This window comes from Corapipo altera, unplaced genomic scaffold (assembly GCF_003945725.1).
Source record: "Corapipo altera isolate COAL_440 unplaced genomic scaffold, ASM394572v1 175, whole genome shotgun sequence".
In the NCBI taxonomy this organism is placed as follows: domain Eukaryota; kingdom Metazoa; phylum Chordata; class Aves; order Passeriformes; family Pipridae; genus Corapipo; species Corapipo altera.
In genome coordinates, this window is record NW_020884942.1 from 3469767 (window position 1) to 3491367 (window position 21601).

The 21601-nt window shown below is 43.3% G+C and overlaps 2 protein-coding genes, 1 long non-coding RNA gene and 1 other non-coding gene across 6 annotated transcripts in view; 3 read left to right on the top strand and 1 right to left on the bottom strand.

Annotated features, from left to right (window-relative positions):
- Positions 1-12371, top strand: part of OTOS (otospiralin) — a 45518-nt gene extending 33147 nt beyond the window's left edge. For 2 of the 3 annotated variants that reach the window (XM_027661788.1, XM_027661790.1), the window contains exons 2-4: positions 9323-9413; positions 9750-9776; positions 11859-12371. In XM_027661788.1, the coding sequence (XP_027517589.1) occupies positions 9323-9413; positions 9750-9776; positions 11859-12043 (303 nt within the window). In that variant the 3' untranslated portion in view covers positions 12044-12371. Of the gene's footprint in view, positions 1-8537; positions 9015-9322; positions 9414-9749; positions 9777-11858 lie in introns of those variants that run through there. The other variant, XM_027661789.1, reaches the window with a different exon arrangement.
- LOC113955848 lies at positions 1357-12733 on the bottom strand. The gene is made up of 3 exons (XR_003530674.1): positions 12640-12733; positions 10659-10812; positions 1357-1443 (listed from the first exon to the last, which is right to left on the bottom strand). It is a non-coding gene; the product is annotated as an uncharacterized LOC113955848 (long non-coding RNA).
- Positions 6549-6620, top strand: TRNAE-CUC. Its single transcript has one exon. It is a non-coding gene; the product is annotated as a tRNA-Glu (tRNA).
- Positions 12729-15241, top strand: COPS9 (COP9 signalosome subunit 9). Its single transcript, XM_027661791.1, has 3 exons — positions 12729-12859; positions 12931-13003; positions 14922-15241. Exons 1-3 carry the CDS (start codon positions 12797-12799, stop codon positions 14957-14959), a joined length of 174 nt encoding a protein of 57 aa, XP_027517592.1. The 5' UTR covers positions 12729-12796; the 3' UTR covers positions 14960-15241.
- The last annotated feature ends 6360 nt before the right edge of the window (positions 15242-21601 follow it).

The window sequence follows — 21601 nt, forward strand, 5'->3', positions numbered from 1 at the left end:
ACAAGTACACATATCTCTTATCAAAGTTCTAGTTCTGAGTGAAAACCATGTTTCTGGAGGATCTCCTGGTCCTTCTTTGCATGTTATAACCTTTGAGCAATTGAATAAAGGACTTTCTTCTACCTGAGGCACGGTAAATTTGGGTTCTGTAAATTTGAATTCAAAAAATGCTTGTACAGACCATGCCCACATTAAGTTTTTCCAGTTAACTGGGGTTATATTTGTTACGTTAGGAAGTTGTACACACCAGGGAGGACTAAAAACTGTGGCATATTTACTTTTGTATACATCTGGTGAGTATAATGGGTCAAAGAGTGGATCCCATGTGTAAATAGGGCAGGGTTGTCTAGCATTATATTATTTCCAGGTTTAAATTCACCTTTACTTGATGTAATAGACGGGTGAGGGGATTCAGTTTGAGATAAGATGGTTACATTTACCTTTGGACGTATTGTTTTACAATATTTGGTGCGTGACATCCAGTCTTGAGTCATATTAGGAGGTGGGGTGTAAGTTTGGTAAAGGCCATGTACTATAGGAATATCTATCCAGAGTATTTGGGCTCCGTTGGTCTTGTTGGTCCACTTTTTGGGTAGGGGCAATGGGGCTGTCACACTAGCCATGGTTAAAAACAAAGGATAAATTCAAAGGTATCATAAAAAATCGCAATCCTTGTTCAGCAGACTCTGGTAAAGTTACACATATACCCTGATCAGTATGATTCCATATTTTTGCAAACCCTTTGACTAGTTCCCAGGCAAGGTTCCTTTGATTTTCACTTTTAACAGTCTGTTCTGCTGAGCACATGTACAAGGTAAGTAACCATACAAACATAACTAACAAATTATAACTACAGTTACCAGTAAACTGAACCATAGACCAAATCTGAGATTATTCATTCACACTTCTGAATACTTTTCTCCGTTGGGTAGTTACCTGTAAAAGAAAAGAAAAAGGTCTGTCTGGCCCCTTTTAGGGCCCAATATTAAAATGTAGGAACAATCCACCGAGAGCTTATTTTGTGTTCTTTGCCATAAGCATCTTTTGCTTTCCAGGTGTATATGTTCAAGGGAGTGGTGAGTACCATTGGTACAGCTCCTACAGAAGGTAGTTCCACTAATACAGGTTGTCCAGGAAGGTGAAAGGGTTTCTGATTACTTTCATGTTTTGATGTTGCTGGTATCAGAGAGGGAGGCTGTGGATAAAAAGCTGTGAGTCTGGGACAGCCATTTACTCCCCCTCTGTCACTGACCATTTTTACAGCATCCCATAGTCACTCAGTCCAGTTGGATTTCTGAGGTTTTAGAAATTGTTTAAGCAGGCCATTTGTTCTTTCCACTATGCCATTTGCTTCTGGATAATATGGTGTGTGAAATATCCACTGGAGTCCTTCTTCCTTGGCCCACTCCTGGATGATGGCAGCTGTGAAGTGTGACCTGTTATCTGATCGGATAGATACAGGTTTTGGGAAAAAACTGAACCACATTTTAAGAGCTTCTAGAGTGTTTGTACTGGTTGCTCGAGGGAAAGCTTTTGCTTGCACTAATCCTGACCTGACTTCCACTCCCACTAACACATACTGTTTTCCTTCAGACTTTCGGAAGGTTCCAATATAGTCTATCTGCCATGTGTCCCACAGCCCTTTTCTGTCTCTGATATGTAACGGGGGTTGTTCTAAGGGGTGACATTCCAGTTGGGTTCTGCACTGTTCACATGAGGATAAGCAGGTGTGGCACATCTCTCGAGTTACTGACCATCCCCTGCTTCCTGCTTCTCTGTATAGGTCTTGTGCTCCTGTGTACTGTCTCTTTAAATGCAACCACTCTAACAATCTGTCCCAGTTCTCTGAGAGAGTTTTTACACTTAGAGGGGCTAATCTGGCCAGTTCATCTACTTTGTTGTTCCAGCGGCTAGCGGGAGTTTCATTTTCTTGATGAGAGGCTACCCATCCGACTAAAAAATTCCCTTTCGTTGCTATAGCAAGAATTTCTTGCCATTTCTCTTTTTGCCAAACAGGGACTCTATTCACTTCCCAGTAATTTTTGTCCCAGAAGGGGAGCCACTCAGTACACCCTTTGAACACAGCAAAAGAATCAATGTAGACATATACAGAGTCAGAGGTTTCGGCTTCATGATTAAATACACTCCAAACTGCTACTAATTCTCCTACCTGTACACTGCCTTCTCCTTCAGTTATTATTTTGTCTCCTGTATGTACCTGTAAAGCTACAGCACGATATTTCCAAACTTTACCTTCCTGTTTAGCTGAGGCATCAGTAAACTACACATTCTGCAATTGTTCTGAGTATGGGGATGCTGCTTCAATCACAGAAGGTGGAGAATCAATTGTGCTATTTAAAGTTACCTCATCTTGTAAGGGAAGATTTTTGCGAGCCGCCTCTGTTACCTGAAAAATGGTGCAATAATGTTCAATTTGAGCATACCATTTCCGAACAGTAGCTCGCTGGGCCACCCCGTCAGGGGGTGGGGTTCCTGTCAAAACAGGCTTGATGACCTTGACGGGTCCCCTTAAAATTAGAGGTTGCCGACGGACAATTTTTTCTGTTTCACGAAAAGCAATACTCACCACAAATAAGCCTTTTTCCCAGATAGAATATAGTTTTTCAGCATCTTTGAAACTGCGTGAATAAAACCCTATAGGCCTGGTGGGACCATCAGGTCCTTTCTGCCATAAGTGTATGGACAATCTGGAGCTTGCAAATCCCCACTCAATTTGTACTGGATCGATAGGGTGTATGGGGCCTAATGAGTGGTATGTGTTGGCCTCAAAAATCAGGACTTGTAGGGCTTCATCATGAAGGGGGGTCCAATCCCACCTTGCTTTTTTCTGCAATAAATCATGTAAGGGCCGTGCAATTATTGAAAAATCAGGGATGTGTTTTCTCCAAAAAATCAGCAGGCAAATCTTTTTTATTCTCCGGTGTTTTAAGTTGGTCTAGGCAGGTAAGTGTGTCTGGGGGAATACAAACCATTCCTCCCTTCCACCAAATTCCCAGAAATTTTACTTCTTGTGAAGGAGGTTGTACCTTTTCAGGAGGGATATGTAAGTCCAGGGACTCAAGATGCCTGATAATGTCTGTTTGGGTTGTTTGCACAGGCGCAATCTCATTTCCTGCTACTAAAATGTCATCAATATATTGGTACACTTTTACTCCTGGTGCAGGACGAATGAGTGACAGTTCCTGTGCCAGTGCATGATGTGCTAGAGTGGGTGAATGTTTAAATCCTTGTGGGAGATGGGTAAAAGTGTATTGCTGGCCCTCCCATGTGAAAGCAAAGCGTTCTTGATCTTGTTCCTGCAGGGGAACCATAAAAAACATATCTTTGATGTCAATAGTGGCCATGATTTGATGGGCTTGTTCTTGGATGGTTGCTATTAACTCAGCTATATTTGGGACTGCTGCAGTAAGGGGTCCTGTATTTGCATTAAGGCATCGGTAGTCTACCATTAGCCTCCAATTACCATTTGGCTTACGGACAAGCGACATAGGAGAATTGTAAGGAGAATGTGTTGCAATCACTATTCCTTTTTCTTTTAAACCTCCAATAACTGGAGTGATTCCTTCCCTTGCTCCCAAGGGTAAGGGGTAAGGTTTGACCTTGGTTACTGGGGAGGGAGGAAGAGCAGGGGCAGGGCTTAGTAAACACAGATGTGGGATTTCTTTTCCAAAAGCCCATATGTTTCCTTCCTCATCAGTCCAAGACCTTCCCTTCAGGAGGTCTAGTCCCAGTAAATTGGTAGAAAGTTTACCCAAAATCATTAGGGTTTCAACTGCTTTCTCCTCCCCTGGTAACCAGCATCTTACCTTTGCTGTTATCTGGGGTTGTATGTTCCCGAAAGCATCCGCAACAAATATGCCTTTACGTGAGGGAGTGATTCCACATGCAGATGCATCTTCAATTTTCAGGGCAGATACCTGAGCACCAGTGTCTATCAAAAAGTTACAGGAGTTCTGCGGGGACTAATAGGAAAGGTTATTAACAAATCTCCTTTGGAATTTTTGGTAAGCCATCTAATGTAAAACCAGCCTTCGTCCCCCAGCTTACCTACTGAGGATGAAGAGAAGAGTTTCCCGTCACCTCCCCTTGCTGTGATCCCTCCCCTTTCTGTGACCCCTCCAGGGCAGGGGCTGTAGCAGGGACAGCTTTCAGGGATTCCTCCTTTACTGGCCATTCTTGAATTAATATCTCTAATTTATCTGTGGGTTGGCCATCCATTAGGGACTTTGGGATTCCTTTTTGCAAGCCCACAATCCACAGGGCATTCCTTTTTTCCCTGTATCTGCCAGTGTTAGTGGGTCCTCCTTGTCCAGAGGAGAATGTTACCTTTCTGAGTCTTGCTGGAGTACTTTTGCATTCTGTGCGTTGAATTGATTTAGTATCAGTAGTAACTGAGGGTACTGGACCATATTTTCTTCCATAATTAATTAATTCCTGTGCCACTTCTCCCCAGGTCCACATCTTGTTTTCTCCACGGTAACAACTGAGGGTTAAAGCTGCTTCTAAAGTGGCTGCAGTTCTTTCCCCTTTGGTGAGGCTTTCTATTTGTCCTTTTAGCTGAATGCCAATGGGCTTCATAGCCTCAGGGAGTCCCCTGATAATGGGAATTGTTCTTTCAGGGTCTACAGGCAGCATCATAGGGGATTCACGTCTTGGTGTTAATTCCCTATCATACATCATTTGTAAACAAGCAGCCTTTTGAACACTTTCTACAATCTGATTAACATTTCCCACTATAGCCAGAGGATCTCCCCTTTCTAAGGGGTTGAGTCCTCCAGCCCAATAGGCTGCTCTTTGGGTAAGGGACCAAGGTACAGGGTTATCTCCTGTGGTCAGGAAAACTCCAGCTCCCCAAAATCCTTCAGCCTCTTTTTCTGATCACCCCCAGTAAGAGAGACTCTCCAAACATACTCAGTCTCAGACTCTTTAGGAGTTCTGCTTTATTCCTTTTTTAATTTAGCTAATTCAGTTGCTGTATAAGGGACTTCTTTTGTAGTTATTTGAGGTGTATCGTCATCCAAGCCCTCATATGTGTATTCTGTTTTAATTAGGGGATGGAGAGACACCAACAGCTTTTCCACTTGATCACTTAAAGGTTTTAAGTCAGAGAGAGGGTATATTTCTTTACATGACTCCAGTTCTGATTCCCGTTTCCCTTCTCTCATTAATCTTGCATACAGCTCCCCTCGGACCACATGGGCTGTAGCCCTTTCATTCCTTATCTCTTCCTGGAGAACAGCGGCAGTAGCCGCTTGTTCCTCCAACTGCATCTGCAAAGACTTAACCAATTCTTGCAGTGAGTTAACCACTGTCATGTGAGCTTTTTGCTGCTGTTCTTTGTTGTTAATTGCAGTTATTACAGCTGCACCTAATATTGAACAAACAATAGGTTTTCCTTTACCTTTTCTCGCCCCTGCCCGCAGGGTAGAGATTCGATCAACAATTGCTTGAATATTACACCAATTATCTTGTGCCCATTCCATTCCCAGGGGAGATGGCCTGGTACCAAATTCTACCAAATTACTAATAGATTAGTAAGCGCTTGCACATTATGTTCCATGTTACCACAAATTCGGAGCAATCTTCTCCAGAGAGTCCCTCTTAAAAGTTACGTTACAGCAAAACTGGGGTGAGCTTATCTGGGGGGCCCCTCGTAAAAGTTAATTTCCAAAATTTCACCCCTTTCTCCCCAGAAAGCACTAAGTTACAATGTGCACATTAACTTCAAAAACAAAACAAAACAAAAAAACCTGAAAAATAACTTGTAAAGTCAAAAGTCCTTAAGTCACACAGTCATAGAGTCAAAAAACGAAAGGAAAGAAGGTACCTTACTCTGATTGTCTTATCACAGAATGATCGATCGTAAAAATTAGCAATTATCAGGTTTTGGAATAAACAGTTTTGCTTCAAGGGAGATCCTGTCTGTGACACCAGTACCCATCTAGTCACACAAACAACTGTGCTGCCCAAACCGCATTCCCTTACTCCCAAGGGAATGTTCTCTGTGCTCCGATTGATTTATGTCCCTGACACAGCTCTGTGTAGTATTTTCTGGCTTTGAGAGCCATCTACAAAAAGTACAGATTGATCATGGATCCTCCTGGGATGGGTGGGTAGGATAAACCATCAGCCCCTTCTCTCATGTAGCAAAGCTTTTATGAATCAATGCCCTTATCTAAAAAACTCCATGCAAACATTAGAGTCTGGCACCTGAAGAACTTGCTGCCAGCAAAAATAAGTGTTTTGAAAAAAAAGTAGAACGGTGAACTTCTTTCCAAAATGAATAGAAATCAAGACACTGGACTCTCTCAGCACTCTTAAGTGTTGTAGTATCTACTGCAGATAGAAGAGATTGTATCCCCTGATGCAACTGTTCTCATTGCTAACTCTTATCCCTCTTTTTATAATTTCCTAGACCTACTTTAGCATGGAAACACTGGGAATTTATTTTCATCTCCAATATGTCCACTAGCAAGTGGAAAACTTGGATTTTAATTAAATTGTAAGTGTGTAATTGTTAAAGGGGACCCCTGGTGGTCTAGTGGTTAGGATGCAGCACTCTCACTGCTGCGGCCCGGGTTTGATTCCCGGTCAGGGAAACTCCCCCGGGCAGATGGAGCTCATCAGCCCTGTAAGGCCGTCCATCTAAGAGAAGGTCACTCCAAACAAACCTACGTCCTGAGGACCTCACTGCCACCGTCCAAGCTCGCTCGGCCCCGGCAGATGAACCTTAGGATTAAAGGGTGGGCTCAGCTCGGCGCACACTGTGTCTCACCTAAAAAATCCATTGCGCAGGCTCAAAGGGTAAAGACCTTTCCCAAATCTTTGTTCGCGAAGACTGGCCATACTAATTGTTAAAAGACTGTCACACAATGTCAGATGGGTGAGCCTCCTAGTTCTGGAATGGGCAACTCCAGGCTTCAAAAGACAGAATAAGAAGGTGTAAAGGAGATAGGTGTAAAGGTGTATGTCAGCACAAACCTCAATAGCTACATGAATCCTCCCATGATAATCCAGTGCTGTAGCAAATCATGTTGTGCCCAGAGTGACCCTGAATCTGATAACTTCTGGGACTTTTTCATTCTCCTACAGCACCATTAATATCTTGAGGGTAGAGCTGCAGGATGTGGCTGCAGCAGAAACATCATGATTCTCCTTTGTCATCATCCAGAATATGTTATCTCACCTCCCACTTGGAACTCCTCCTGCTTATCAGCTGCCAAAACCAAAAGCTACTGATAGATATGTACAGAAGGAGCTTCGTGGTAATTATTCAATTACAGCTGATGACTGTTTTCTGTGTGTATTAGTACACCTCAGTTCTTCTGATTGTTTATTGGAAGAGGATATACGGACTACGCAGCGAAAGGGAAAGTTTGGCTCTGCAGGCAGTGCTGGTGGGTGAACTTGGGTACATCTGCACCACAGGACTCCACTAAGCAAGGGAAGTGCCACAATCCAGGGGAGTGGGGCAAAGGTGCCAGCAGAACTTGGCTGATGTAGGGACCCTTCCTACAGGCTTAGAAAATATTCACCAAGAGGATTAAAGCCTTTCAAAGATGGAATAGATTCTGCCTTCATAATATTTTTCTTTTCAGCCTCCACAAGAGTTGGCACAGCCTAGTGTGTTACAAAGCACCCTTTTTTCCCTTGCTCAGAACATCCTGAATTAATTCTTGGCAGAACTACCTAACTCTGTGCGTAGATAGGAACAAACTCCAGCAAAGCTGGGGCCTCCTGCAAGGCCATTCACCCGGATCTCTCCCCTCCAGGACTTTGTGAGTATGGAGACTTTCTCTGTACTCCTATGGCAGATGGGTGGATGTGGTAGAGCAAGAGCACCAACATCAACACACACACAGAGTTAGGAAATGCAGGTGTCTAGAACTGAGATAGATAGATTTTGTAGATCATAAAGGCAACTGAAAATGCCTAGTGAGAGGGCACAGCTCAGATCAGCAACTGTAAGATCAGATCTTGCAGCAGGAACGTGCACAGTGAGCTCTGCACTGGTGTTTCAGTAGCTCCACTCAGCAGAGGAGCCCTCTGGAAATAGCTGCCTGGTTTGGCAAGATGACCTCAACAGCCATGTCTTCGAGGAGCACAGAAATCCCCACATTTCCCTTGAGTCACAGGACACACTCTGCTACACCTTAGGCCCTTGACCCCACCCACTGCCATCAGGAGTTTTGTGATAAAAGAAAATCAATCAAGATGTCCATGTCAGCTGAGTGTTCTCCAAACTCTGTCTCCCCTCCAGGCTTCTTAAAGCACTGGATCCATTCAGCAACTTGCATAGGCTGGAGCCCAAAGCACTACTTGGTGTTGGCAGAGGAATCTTTCCAGGAATTCAGTTTAATGTGAAAATACATTTCAATGCACCTTAATGACCCTCTGAAAGCACCTGCACCACCAGCATGACTGAGGTCACTGGGGACCTCCTGCTTTACTTAGCATAACCCAACGGATTTTAGCGGGCACTTGGTGCCCGTGTACACTTTAAGGTCCAGGTTTTAAGGATTCCAAGTAAGAACATAAAGCAGTGTCAAGCATTTGCAGGGTTTGTGACTCAGCTGGAGAGGGAACTCCATATCCTTTTAGTAATTTGCTCAAATAAGATTTTTGAAAATCTATTTTTATAGAGAAAGAAAATCCAGAGGGCAGCAATGGTAGCAATCAGTGAATTTGCCTCTGGATTTTCTCCATCTGCCTTCAAAAAGCAAAAGTGTTATTGCCAAAGTTGATTCTGATTTCCTTGCAGAAACTGTCCACTGTCTCTTCCATGGACAGTGCTGAAATACAATGCAAATGTGAGCAGTTAAAATACCTGAAGGCAACAAAACCAGATTGGTGCAGAAAATCACTGACGTTTTCCCCCTACCCTTCCTTACTGAGCACTGCTATTTTACAGCAGTAGAAATCCTTTGGGAGTTTCCTAGCTGACACAGAGCTCCATATCTTTACTACTGCAAGAAGAAGAAAAGAAGAGAAAGGTAATTTCTAAAGTGAAAGTAAATTAGCCACAAAATAAAACATTTCTAAAGACACTTAATTTCATGTCAGTTCAGAGGAGTCTTTTGGATTTATGCCATCTTAAGGCAAAATATTAGTACATGCTTCAGGACTGCTGGTCTTTTAATACTCTGTGTTGCAGTTCAGAAGCTGTAAGGAAACATAATTGGATCTTGTTATGCCTGAATTAATAATTAGACTTTATTTTGGAATGTATTCTTCTATTAAAAGAAGAAATAATAGACTTTGCATGATTATTATTGTATTGTAATAATCCTCAATTGTACAGATTACTTTTCAGAAACACAAGCATTATCTTGCAGAAATGATGACATTTACTGGCTTATTTTTCTTCTGCATGCTGATGAACATGCTAACAGGTAAGATTACTGCTGAATTTATCCTTTTTTATGTTTTCATGTAGCCAGAAATATTTTGTTATGAATACAATATCCTCTATTTAGTATCACTTGTGTATTAATCATAACTGTTCTGGCTGTTAGTTATAAGTATTTGGCTTGTAGCACTGAGTGACTGCAAATGGGGAATTTCTTATTCTACTGTTCAAGAAACAAAAATCCTTTGGCTAAGCAGAGGGTCCTACATGGGCATTAACCCTAACCCTTGTCATCTTCTGGCTACATGGGAAACCTTTTATTAACAGAAAGTCTTTCTGTGCACGAGCTGCTACTAATGCGTTTCCTCTTTATTCACAGATGCCCGATCCATCCAGGATGGACATGGTAATTCCTAATGTATTTTTATTTGCTTTGTATCACTAATAATTAGGAGAGTAATTTGTAACTCCCAGACCTGATGCCTAGCAGTGACTTTGGCAGGAACGCTCACTAACCTCAATGGGCTGTGGAAGCGCTTTCATCTAGTTCTGGTGGAGAAAGAAGAGTGAACTTTTAGAAATGTCTTTAAAATTTATTAAAAGCTGAAATATTAGTGTCTAATAATAGAGCTAATATACTAAAAGTCTTAAAATGAAAAGGGACTATGGTCAAGTCACTAATTCTGTTGTACAAAATCATAACTGGAAAGCACCAGACTTGTAAGTGTATCAGACATCTGAGGATTTTGTCTGTCCTGAACAGTAATACTATATGTGCATCTGATTATTGGCAAGAGATACTGGCCTCCACAACATAAAGCTTAAAATTTACAAATTGCCACAAATCCAATTACAGAAATGTTAGACTAAATCCCTTAGCAAAGCTACCCTGTGGTTCATGTTGCTTCATGTGATTAGTCCATTGGATTAGTGTTTGCCTTTGATTAAATAAAAATCCCTCAACACCCTCATGATGTTTACACTGGCTTGCTGATGGTTCTATCAGTTAACCTCTCTTTGGCTTTTCAGACAGAATTCTGTCTGGAAACAAAATTGCAAAGAAGTATCTACAGTAATCAGGTACTGCTATTGCTGGTGTACATCTAAGTTAACCAGCAGGACGGCCAGCAGCATGTCCAGTGCACAGATACAAATATGCAGAGAGCATTATAGCAGATATGAACTGTAGAAATACAGAATGAAGTCTAATATTAAGTTATAAATCAAACCTTTCCCCCTATGCCCCAATTTATTTCTTCATAGCTCTAAAATATTTTGAATGTATCACCGGCATTTGTGCACGGCAAATACTTCTGCAGCAACCTTCTGAGGTGGTCAGAGGAGCGTGTGTCAATGTGAAAATACAACCCTCTTCAGGCAGTGTTCTGTTGCTCTCATTACCAGCAATTATGGTTTTCTTTCACACTGGGCCAAGCAGCAGCCTGCAAAGTGAATCTAAGGTCAGCTGATATTAACAGTGCTGTCCTCTGAAGACAGCATTTCACTAGTTCATTTTTTTGGTTATGTGCCATCTGGGCCTGTGCACTGCAAACTTTACTCCATAAAATTAAGCTCCAACAACAGGATTGTTGAAGGCTCCTAATTCCTACTAAAGACCCTGGTCCCAAGCTGAGTGGAATGGCTCCCATTTATCTAAATAGGCTTTAAATCAAAACAAAATACTAGATTTAGCTTTGCTGCACAGAAAGACATTTGTAACTATGTGGTCTCAGCTAGTGTTTATATGTTATATACGCTTCTGTGTCTGCCCAGATTTGGGCCCAAGGGCTTCTGCATTTTCAGAACTGACTTTGTTTTCCTGCTGAATTTGAAACTGTTTCAATGAGTATACCACATTTTCTGATATTCCTAGAGCAGGCACAAATACAACAGCTGTCTTCCAGGCAGCAAAACCTTTCCTTTCCCTTCCCTTAGCCTGTTTCCTACAGCCCTCTGAGAAGAGGACAACTGCAGTCCCAGGCAATGTCAGGGAAGTATGACCTCAGTCCTGGGGAGCTCTGTGGGCAGAGCGGGCAGCTGCAAGGTCAGAGTATAGGCGATGGTGCCTTATTCCTTATATTTTTATATTGGGCAAAGTAAATTGTGTAGAATGAGAAAAAATGGCTTTCAGTTGCAACTGCTCTTTGCCTTTAAATAATCAGCAGCCTTCTAGCAATTAAATCAGCCTGATGAATTCTTGAATTGCCCTAGATGTGGATGGTGTGCCTTCATTTCTCCTCTCCATCTTGTCCCACTCTATCACACCAGTGCATCAGGAGCAGGGAATACTGGCTTCGTCTTCTACAGAGTGAGGGATGGAGAGGGGTTGAAGGCTCTCCCTGCCTCTCTCCTGCCAGAGGAGCCTATAAGCCCCATTAGGGAACCCACAACCCCAAACCATATTGGCTCCCAGGACCAAGCTTTCAACAAAAATGCTTTGTATTACAGTAATCTGCAACATTTTATTTTGGTTTTTTTTTTTTTTAAGATCTGTACCAGGAAGCTGTAGCCTTGCCATACTGGCCTTTCTCATCCAACGATTTCTGGTCCTACGTGGAATATTTCCGGACCTTGGGAGCCTACAACAGGATCAATGAAATGGCCAGATCTTTTTTTGCCCAGTTCCCTTTTGGGAGCCACCTTGGCTACCACGTGCCAGACCACGAGCGCTAAGCGCCTCACTCAGCTTTGCTAGAGCCAGTGCTGAGGTGTTTGGGTGAATACCTGTCTGACAGCAAACATACCTAGGCTGCCCTCAGCCGCCTCGTGATACTCACTGCAGTCACACACGGCATTTCATGCTTTAAATTAGTTTCCTTTTTACAATTTATGGGTGCCAAGGTGTTAGAGCAAATACCTGCCAGTGAACGCACCTGGGCTGCCCTCAGCCACTTTGTGATATCACAGCCATGCACAGAATTTCATACTTTAAATTAGTCTCTTTTGTACAACTTAGAGGTGCCAATAAATGCAGCTGGGCTGGCCTCAGCCACTTAGTGATACTCACTGCAGTCGCACGCAGCGTTTCATGCTTTGAATTTTTTACAATTTATCCTTTCGCGTAAAAACAATAAACTCCTCCATCCTGCTACACAGTTTTGGGAGCTTTTCTTACCCATGATGCTCACAGCGTTGACTCAGGAAACCACTCCCTGAGAGTACAGGAGTCGTGTGTGTGCAGGAATTATCTGGCCAGTCCGCCCATTCTGGGGGCTGCAAGGACCACAAGTTTAAACCACAGCTGCACCCTCTGCAGGGTACTGCCTCACCTCAAGCCTTGGCCCGCCACAGGGGGAGGGCGGGGTGAGCAGAATGGCGGCCGCCATTTCCCTCCTCGCCATGGCAACGGCGGCGCCCCCGCCCACAGGGCGGCCATGAGAGGCGGCTCCTCCTTGCCCGCGGAAGTGACGGTGCAGAAGGGCCGCCATGAAGCCGGCGGTGGACGAGATGTTTCCCGAGGGAGCCGGGCCGTACGTGGATCTGGACGAGGTGAGGGGGGAGCAGGGGGAGCCGTCGCCGTGCCGCCGTGGCACGGGGGTGCTCAGCGGCTGCTTTCCCAGGCAGGGGGAAGCACGGGGCTGCTGATGGACCTGGCCGCCAACGAGAAAGCTGTGCACGCCGACTTCTTCAATGGTAAGGACCGCCGCCGGCTGGGCGGGGGGGTTGAGGAGTGTCGCAGCAAACCTCGCTTCTCGCTGATCTCATGTCTTCGGTGCCTGGTGGCCGCTAAACTTTTCACTAACTACATCTCTGGTGAGCGGTGTAAGAGCGCTTCAGTGTTAAATAATGCAGGCGGGAGCGGTAAAATGCGTGGTTTTCCTCTCGTGGAAGTTTTGGTATTGATCACCACAAGGAAAAATACCTTTATCTGTTTGCATAACAAGTAACTTATATTAAACTGTGCAAATAGATACAAAAACGTGGAATGAACTTCAAAAAATTGTGTCCGGGCATTACATAGGTAGTTCATTAATCTCTTAAAGTATATGTGCATACGTGTCCCAAGGAAAATAAACCACTGTTTTTAATGCAGTTTCTGTATTTGAAAGTGAGCTGTATGCATATAGAATCATAAGATGGTTTGGGTTGGAAAGAACGTTAAAGATCATAAAGTTCCAACCCCCCTTCTGCTATCCCAGGTTGCTCAGAGCCCCATCCAACCTGGCCTTGAACACTTTCAGGGATGGGGCAGCCACAGCTTCTCTGGGTAACCTGTGCCAGGGCCTCACCACCCTCACAGTGGAGAATTTTGCCCTAATATCCAATCTAAACCTACTCTCTGTCAGTTTGAAGCCATTCCCCCTTGTCCTGTCATTCCAAGCCCTTGTAAATAGTCTCTCTACTTCTTTGCCATAAGCTCCCTTCAGGTACTGGAAGGGTCCAATTAGGTCACCTCAAAGCCTTCTCTTCTCCAGGCTGAACAATTCCAATTCTCTCAGCCTAGATATAACAGCTGATATATAGACAGCTGCTTTGAGAGGAAAGAGCTCTATATCAGGCCACTTAGTGGTAGAATATAGAACACTGCACTTGATTACTAAGGGTTTTTCTATGCTTCTTCTCAAGAAGTATATTTAGACGTTCCAACAGGGAGTTTCAGATACATTATTAAATCTGGTTGCTGTAGTGGTGTTAATATCACAAACTGGTATTAATTCCAAAATAAAGTAGGTTTCTCGTGGTTCTCAACATTTAGAATGCAGGAGAAAAAGGAATTTTCAGTTATACTCTCAGGAGTGGTGAAGGAGCTAGCTCTGTGTTGGAGACAGCATATTCAGGAGCAGGTATTTCCGTAAAGTTCTACCATCATGGTATTATATTCCATTGGTATTTTAGGACTCTTCTAAATGAGGATTAATCCTCAGTTTATTGTATGGCACGCAGACTGTCTTCTGTAAGAATAAGGGCTTGTATTCAGTTATGTTGTTAGTTTATGCTCAATATGCAAAGAAGATACAAAGCTGAGTAGTTAAGAGCACTTTCCAAAGATGAAAAGTAGCCAGCCACATTTCACTAGTCTGAAATTAGTTCAGAGAGAGAAATGTTATGAGCACCTTTAAAGCAATGAAATGTTTTTAAGGAAGGGACTTTTAACAGCAAATCCCACTTGAGAATGTCAGTCTGCAGCATTTAGAGGTGTGCCTGGATGCTGTGACCTAAAGCCAGGATTCTGCAGGAGTGTTTACATCTGAGACTTGCTGCATGCATAAAGCTAGCACTCGCTTTGTTCTGGGCTCAGGGAATCCTGCTTGATCCTCTCTGTGATGGCTACTTAATGCCATTATAAAAGCCCCTTCTTTTAAGCTTAGCTTTCATGAGTTTGATTGCACAGCTTGTATTGTACAAGTGGGGCAGTTTAACTGTGCATGACAGAGAACATGTCTGTGGGTTTCCACCCTGATTACATTTCCAGTAATGGTGCAGTAACTCTCATTCACTTAATTTATCTTTATTTCTGTTTTTAATAATGAAGTACTCTACTTGAGTATGTGCATTTCTAACAGTTGAAACTTTTAAGGGTAATTTTACCTTGTCTTGTTTTTCTGACTAGATTTTGAAGATCTCTTTGATGATGATGACATCCAGTGAACTTGGTTGTCCAGCTATGCAGTGCTGAGATGTGGATTTTTCTCTAGGATCACCTGTGGTGTCCATTATTTATTAAAGTAATCGAAATGGGAAAATCACAAGCCGGGGGGAAAACCTGTATTAGCTGCTCGGGGAATATGAAAACCAGATGGTTAAAGATAACTAAGGAGGGAATTGTGGAATGTTATTTCTAGGAAGCTGTGCATAGATTTCTGTGGACATTTTATTTGCTGATGTGCTTATGTGCTTATTGAATAAAATACTAAAAGAAACTCTCCTTCACTCTGGGTTATACTTTGAAAGTAGATATTGCTGTGTTCTGAGCTCCCTTACAGAATGATTTTTTAATTTTATTTTTTAAATAATTCACTGTTAATTTTGGATATTATATAAAAGATACATGGCAGGGCGCATTGCTGCCTAGTAAAGTTTTGTTTGTTCCACAATAAAGGATTATCTTGGGATAAGATGGTTGCTTGTTCTGAATAGTCCAGTTCATTTGTTGGTCACACTAAGAGCAGTGTAAGTGGTCTTCTGTTTCAAGACATCAGTACTTCACTTTTAATTTAGGAAGCACAGAAACCAAAAGTAATTTCACCTTGATATTTTAAGCAGAGAAGTGTTCTGACCCTGGACCATGGCAATGCTTGGATTTAAAAATATAATTTAATTCCTGAAACTGTACTTTATAGAAAGAAAATAATTTAGGATTCTTTTCTACTGCAGCAGGTAGTGCAGTTGTTTGTACTCAGAGGTAAGTGTATATGAATTAAGCTGTTGACATATTAGTTCAGATTTTGACACAAGTTTTCAGAGTGTTTTTAGAAATGTTTCATTTTCACCCTTCAGTGACCAAAGGGAATCTCAGAATGAAAGGAACAGGTGAGTTTTTAGCACATTATTTCCGAGTCAAGACTGTATCCTGTCTAATCTCAAATGCAATGTGTATTCCATAAATTGATCACAAAAATGATAGCGTGACTGATCTTTCTATGAACACCTGGCACTGATTAAATTTCACCTGAACTGAAGCTCTCTCCTCTCCTACTTCTTTCACATTTTTTTCTTTGCTTTGCCTTAAAAAATGAAATCTTAAATTTTACAATGTCTATGCTGACCACTAAGCTTAAAAACGTAAGCACAATAAACCTAGTAGGATTTAGATGTCTTTTTATTGTGCTCCTGTGGATTTCTGAGCAGCCTGTGTTTCATTGTGCAGTGAACATTAAATCAGCGTTTCTGACACTCCGCTTGGTGTCTGATGCTGCCATGTGTCCCTGAAGGAACAGCCTCATTCAGGCAGTTTCCTTTCCCTTTTAGTGCTTGCTTTGCTTAGAGCTTGGCATTTCCAGCTTTTCTCATTGAAACCAAGGTAAAACAGTTTGAGAGGTGGCAAGTGTGTTTGGGCTGTCGTCTCTAGCTTTGGTGCTGTGCTTTCTCCAAGCCAGGTTTTGAAAGTTGATGCCTGTAAATAGAGACGGCATTCTAGGCAGGAGCAAATTATGACATAAGATCTAAGAAGCAACTCTGCTCTTTAGCTACTTTTCCTGATTCCTTAAGATGGTCATCTTGTTTTTGGAATATTTCCTTTTCCATGTTTTGTACATACTTTTTGGTTTTTCATTTGCTTTCCTTAAGTTGTAAGAAACTTGAGCCCTGTGTTTGGTCCCAGCAAGAGGAGTTTATTCTGTCATACGAACTCATGTTGAACAGTTGCTCTTCAGTATGGGTGGTGTTCTCTTTTTAGACATGTCCAAAACCTCAGTGAACATGGGTTTGAAGGTGCTCATGGTGAGTAGTTCTAGTTTTGAAATGTCATCTCACTTGATCAAAACATGGAACCTTTACAGAACGGGATAGAGGGCAAATAATGCTCATGGGACCAGCCGGAGTTTCCATCCTGGTAGGATACAGCTCTTCATTCAAGGTAGGTATAATTAACATACCTTTTTGTGAAGCTTTCCAGAAACTCTGTTCCATGTTAAAAAGCAACGTAAATAGTATGCTGGCAGTACTATGAAAGGAACATTCTTCAGGGTTGGGATGGGATAGTATTGAAGGTATGTATGTTGTAGCTGTCTGGAGTATGAAGTTCTCATCCACAGTGAGACTAAGTGAGGGGGTGTGTTTAGCTTCATCTCTAAAGAGAACTGTCAGTGTGTGAAACTTTCATCAGGAACTGTCATTTGTTTGGGTCCATTCTGGGACGGTATTATATGAGAACAAAATGCCCTTCAGCTTCACGTTGTTTCTGTGTTATCTTTTGTCAAGACTTTTGGTCTAATTAGTCTGTGGGCAATCAGCCTGTTGTCAGGAAATAATCACAAGATGTCAAAATCTCTAATAAAAATTTATGTAAAGGGCATTTGACTGCCTTGGCCAATTAATTTATCGAGCTTTGATTCCTGTATTGTCTGTGGAGATTGACACCTCTTCTAATAGGTGTTTCTGAGGAAACAAGCCTCTTCCAACAGTAATCCGCACCCATTTAGACTGATGTGTGTTACTTTATAAGCTGCTGGGTCCAGCTCGGTATTTCAATATCCAGATAAAGGTTCCAATCTGAATAGATTTATGAACTGTCCCAGTGACCAGTGGGACAGCTGGCAATCTCTAAAGCTGAGCTTCCGCCTGAGACTTGGCAGGCCCAAGTGCTGAAAGGCCTTAGAAGGGGTGTAGCCAGTGATGCAGCACAGATTAAAAGGAATAGCTTCAAAACACTTAAATGTCAGCCTGTTCCTTTCAATGCTCTCATCACCAGGCTCTGTTTTCAGGGAACTGCAAACTGTCCCAGTATAGTCCTTGGAAATAAGAACGTGTGATCTGATTTGAGCTGAAAATAATCCAGTCATTGTGAGGGAGAGGAAGTTGCCATGCTAAAGGAAAACGGTTGTCACCTGTGCATAATATTTCTGCAGTGCCTCTTCTGATATGGCTTTCAGGTTATAGAGCCAACTGCTACTGCTCCTAATGTGAGCAGGAACAGGCAAGCTCAGACCTAATATGGTAGTAGTGGGTTTTCCTTGGTGGTTTTCTGCTTCGTTTACTTCCAGGGAATTAAAAGTTTTCCTTTTAATATTTCAATAATTGGAGTGGAAGGTATTTTTCTTGATAAAGAAGGAATTGATTTAGATGAATAAATGGAGTCCTTCCTGCTTCCCCAGGGTGTTGGGAAGCTGGCAGGCATCTTCCTGCTCTCAATGTGCAGTTGTTCAGCACATGAGAACATGCTGGGCAGATGACAGTGCAGCCCTGTTCTCTGAAGTCCCTGTTAGTGATGGGGCTGGAATGCCAGTGTCACATCAGGGATATTTTTGAAAAGCACTGGCACAATGCAACTCAGTCCTTGGCAGCAGGGGGGACTTTGAGCACAAGCATTGGCTTCTATGCTTTTACTTTCAGGTTTATTTATTTTTTTTAGTTTACCTTTTATATTTGCTCCAGTTGTTCTTTGCTAAGAGCAGGATGACAGTCATGACCCAAATAATAACCTTTTTCTTGAGCTACTACAGGGAGTTCAGACCAGAGGGAAAGAGGAGCCGTGTCTCTTAAAGGTTTTAAAATTCACAAACAGGACGTTTTTGGTGAATGCTGCTTTCTTACTTATGAAAAAAGTCTTACATAATCTTCGTTCATACCCCCTGACCTTCCCTGCCTAACTCTGGAGGGGATTTAGAGAGGGGCTTCAAGTGGGATCTCCTCTCTGCCTCCTTTCCTGATGCCACTCTATAAACCTGTCCTGCTTTATGGGAGAGGTCCCATAGATTGCCTTGAGGGTGGGAATCCACGCAGGAAGAAATGGATGTTGATATTTAATGCTTCCATTTCATTGGGAATAAACCTTTCCTTCCCCTTGGACTGGAGAGTAACAAACTGCACCTGCATGAAAGGGCCCACTGTTCTCAAAGAGCAGTGGTGTTATGCTGGGCTGGTCTCCTGGGATGCGTCTAACGACGAGTTGAGGGTGGGTTTGATGAAGAAACTCAGGGACATGGGACTGTAAATCATCAGGTACTTACACCTAGTACAAATATCAGAGAAACGTAGCAGCCTGGGGATGCTTCCCTCCAGAGTATTTCAAAGGGTAGGCTTTAAATCTGATGGCATTTCCTGCATGGAAGTATAATGGCTGATTAGCTAAATGTAGGACTTTATCCTAATCCCTCTGCCTGCTTCCATGACAAAAAGGTTCTAGTGAGTTTATGCTTCACAAATACAAGTCTTGCAAGCAATTTATCTTTTTCTTGTAGCTCTTCACATGGTTTAGTGCAGCTGCTATTTGTATTCCAGTTAATTACTGGCACAAGTGATTACATAGAGTTGAGGCGCAATTAGGACCAGCTTATAATTGTGTTTGAAAGGGCTATGGATGCTTTTACAGATGGTTTCCCTGCTAGATGAGACTGGCCAGTCTCTCCAGCTGCCTCCAGCTTTCCATGTTATTTCTCCCTAAGTGTTAGTGCAGTGACTTAAATCTTTCATTGGGGAGTGTTCTTGCTTTCTGCCTCTAGGAGTACATTAGCTTCTAAAGGGAAAAACATCCATTTAAACCTGCCACAGTTAGAGAGGCAGTAAATAGTAAGACATAACTTTGTACTAAGCATCTACTGTCAGGATTGATTAAGAAAACACAAACTAAAACATTTAAATTTGTTGGAGAGCAGGTGATTCTGTGCCCTCTCAGCATGTCAGTGTCAGTCTTGGCTCTTTTGTTACAAAATAATTGTGTGCTTAAACAATTGTGTGATCCTTGGGAGCCAAGCCCAGGCCTTGGAGATGTGCCTGTGTTGGCCAGGTTTTCCCCTCCCACGGGTTTATGAAACATGGAGGGAGAGGAAAACCACACCAGCTCTGTAATGGCAAAAGGCTGGATTCATTAGCAACTCCTCTGAGCTCATCCCCCAGGACCTCATTACCCTCCCAACCCCTATTTGCAGCTCTCCCCTAAAAGCAGCAAAAGCCAGTGTGGTGGCCTGCAGCTCCCTGCCCACAGTCAGCCTGGCTTTGTGCCCCTGACATAGCAGAGCTGGGGAAGTGGAGGTTTGATAGCCATCCCACATGCAGGAATGTGGCGGCTCCTGGCCTTAAAGGGCTGCCCAGGGTCCTGCAGCCTGGTGGGATAATTGCTGGCCACATTCAGATGCTGCTCCTGAAGCCTGCCAGCATGTTTTGACTGGTTGAGACCCCCATGCAGAGCCCTGCAGGGGTTGAGCAGCCTCAGGAGGCAGGAACAGTTGTGCTAAGGGCAGCTTCAGGCCTTGAGGCTGGCTGGGGCAGAGATGTATTTGCTGAGAAGGAGGTCCTTCTCTCCATGCCCTGCCCCCTGACTGTGCTTGCTTGGCTGATGGGCAGAACCTCTGCTGGGAGCATTTCCCTTAGAGGGGAGCTGGGAGGGAGCTGATTACTGCTCCTGGGATGCAAAGTAGTTTTCTGGGTGGGTGGGGACTTAAAATGAGATTTGGTGCTTGCTAGGAAGGCGTGTGTCTCATCTGAGCAAGACTCTTACAGAGATTTGAGGTAAAAGACTTCATAACCAGTTCCAAACCCAAAAGGGAGGGCTTTGACCCCTGTTTCCATGTAGCTGGGGCCTGTCTCATTCACAGCCTGCTGCCTGGGCTGCTTCAGCTGTGTTTTGAGGTGCCTGGGTGGGATATGCATGAGCAACGAAGGAGCATCCCTGTTGGAGCTGGGAGGAAGGTGGCTTTGGCACTCACACCCCGGAGTGAGTGTCCTGGTGAAGCTGCAGTTCAGCATGTGCGTTTGTGAGAAGGGGAGCAGTCAGTACATGGAACAGTGATGCCTTAATGGCTTTCTTTAAAACTTCTCCCAAGGTCTCAGCCTCTGAGTTCTGGCATACAGGATAAACCTGTAAGCATGTTTGCTCCCACTGCATGGCAGCAAAGAAAGGAGTAATTTGTTTTGGCTCCTCCTCGGGAAGTAGTCTTGCCTCCTAGTGTTTATCCCAAATGTCTCTTAGCACTCTGGCTGTTGCAGTTTTCCCTGCTTTCTGAAGATCCATCTGAAAATGTTTGAAAATAGTGTAAAAGCTCTGACATGCTCCTTTCAATGGCCTCTTATGCCATTTGATCCAGCAAATGCCGCATTTTTAAATCTCCTTTTGTTTATGGATTAGTATTTTTGTTTGTTTTTTTTTTCCCCCTTGCCTTGTTCCCTTCCCATTAATTCCCACAATAGGAGCAGGGTTTTTCCCAGCTCTCTGAATTCAGCATGACCACATTGAGCAACAGTTTCACCCTTGCTAAATCTAATGTGCTTGAAGCTTCTGGGGCCAGCTGAGGCCCTTGTTCTGGATGGCCACTCAGGGTGGATTCAGGCACATTGGGTTTGGGGAAACAGTCTGTAAACCAGAGCTCATCTTATCCAAAAAGGAGACAATACAGTGTAAGGTGGTGCGGTGGGGGGAAACAGTTTTCCCCCTGCAGTTATAAAATGGTAAAACCCCAGGGGTGGTGACCCTTGAAGTTTTGAGGTTTTACCCAATGAGTGCTTCTGCAAAATATAAACATATCACAACCAGAACGGAAGAGAAGTAGTTGTAGTTTTGTGGTAGAAGAGGTAGCCATGTTGTGAGAGCCATGAGGAGTGAGAGCAGGAGCCCCCCCCTGAGGGGGCTCTGGCCCC

Excerpts from the sequence above, each read along its gene's own strand:
- COPS9 (XM_027661791.1), top strand. The coding sequence starts at position 12,797 with ATGAAGCCGGCGGTGGACGAGATGTTTCCCGAGGGAGCCGGGCCGTAC. Across the intron at positions 12,860-12,930 it reads CGTACGTGGATCTGGACGAG|GCAGGGGGAAGCACGGGGCT; the intron begins GTGAGGGGGGAG and ends CTGCTTTCCCAG. Across the intron at positions 13,004-14,921 it reads GCACGCCGACTTCTTCAATG|ATTTTGAAGATCTCTTTGAT; the intron begins GTAAGGACCGCC and ends TTTTCTGACTAG.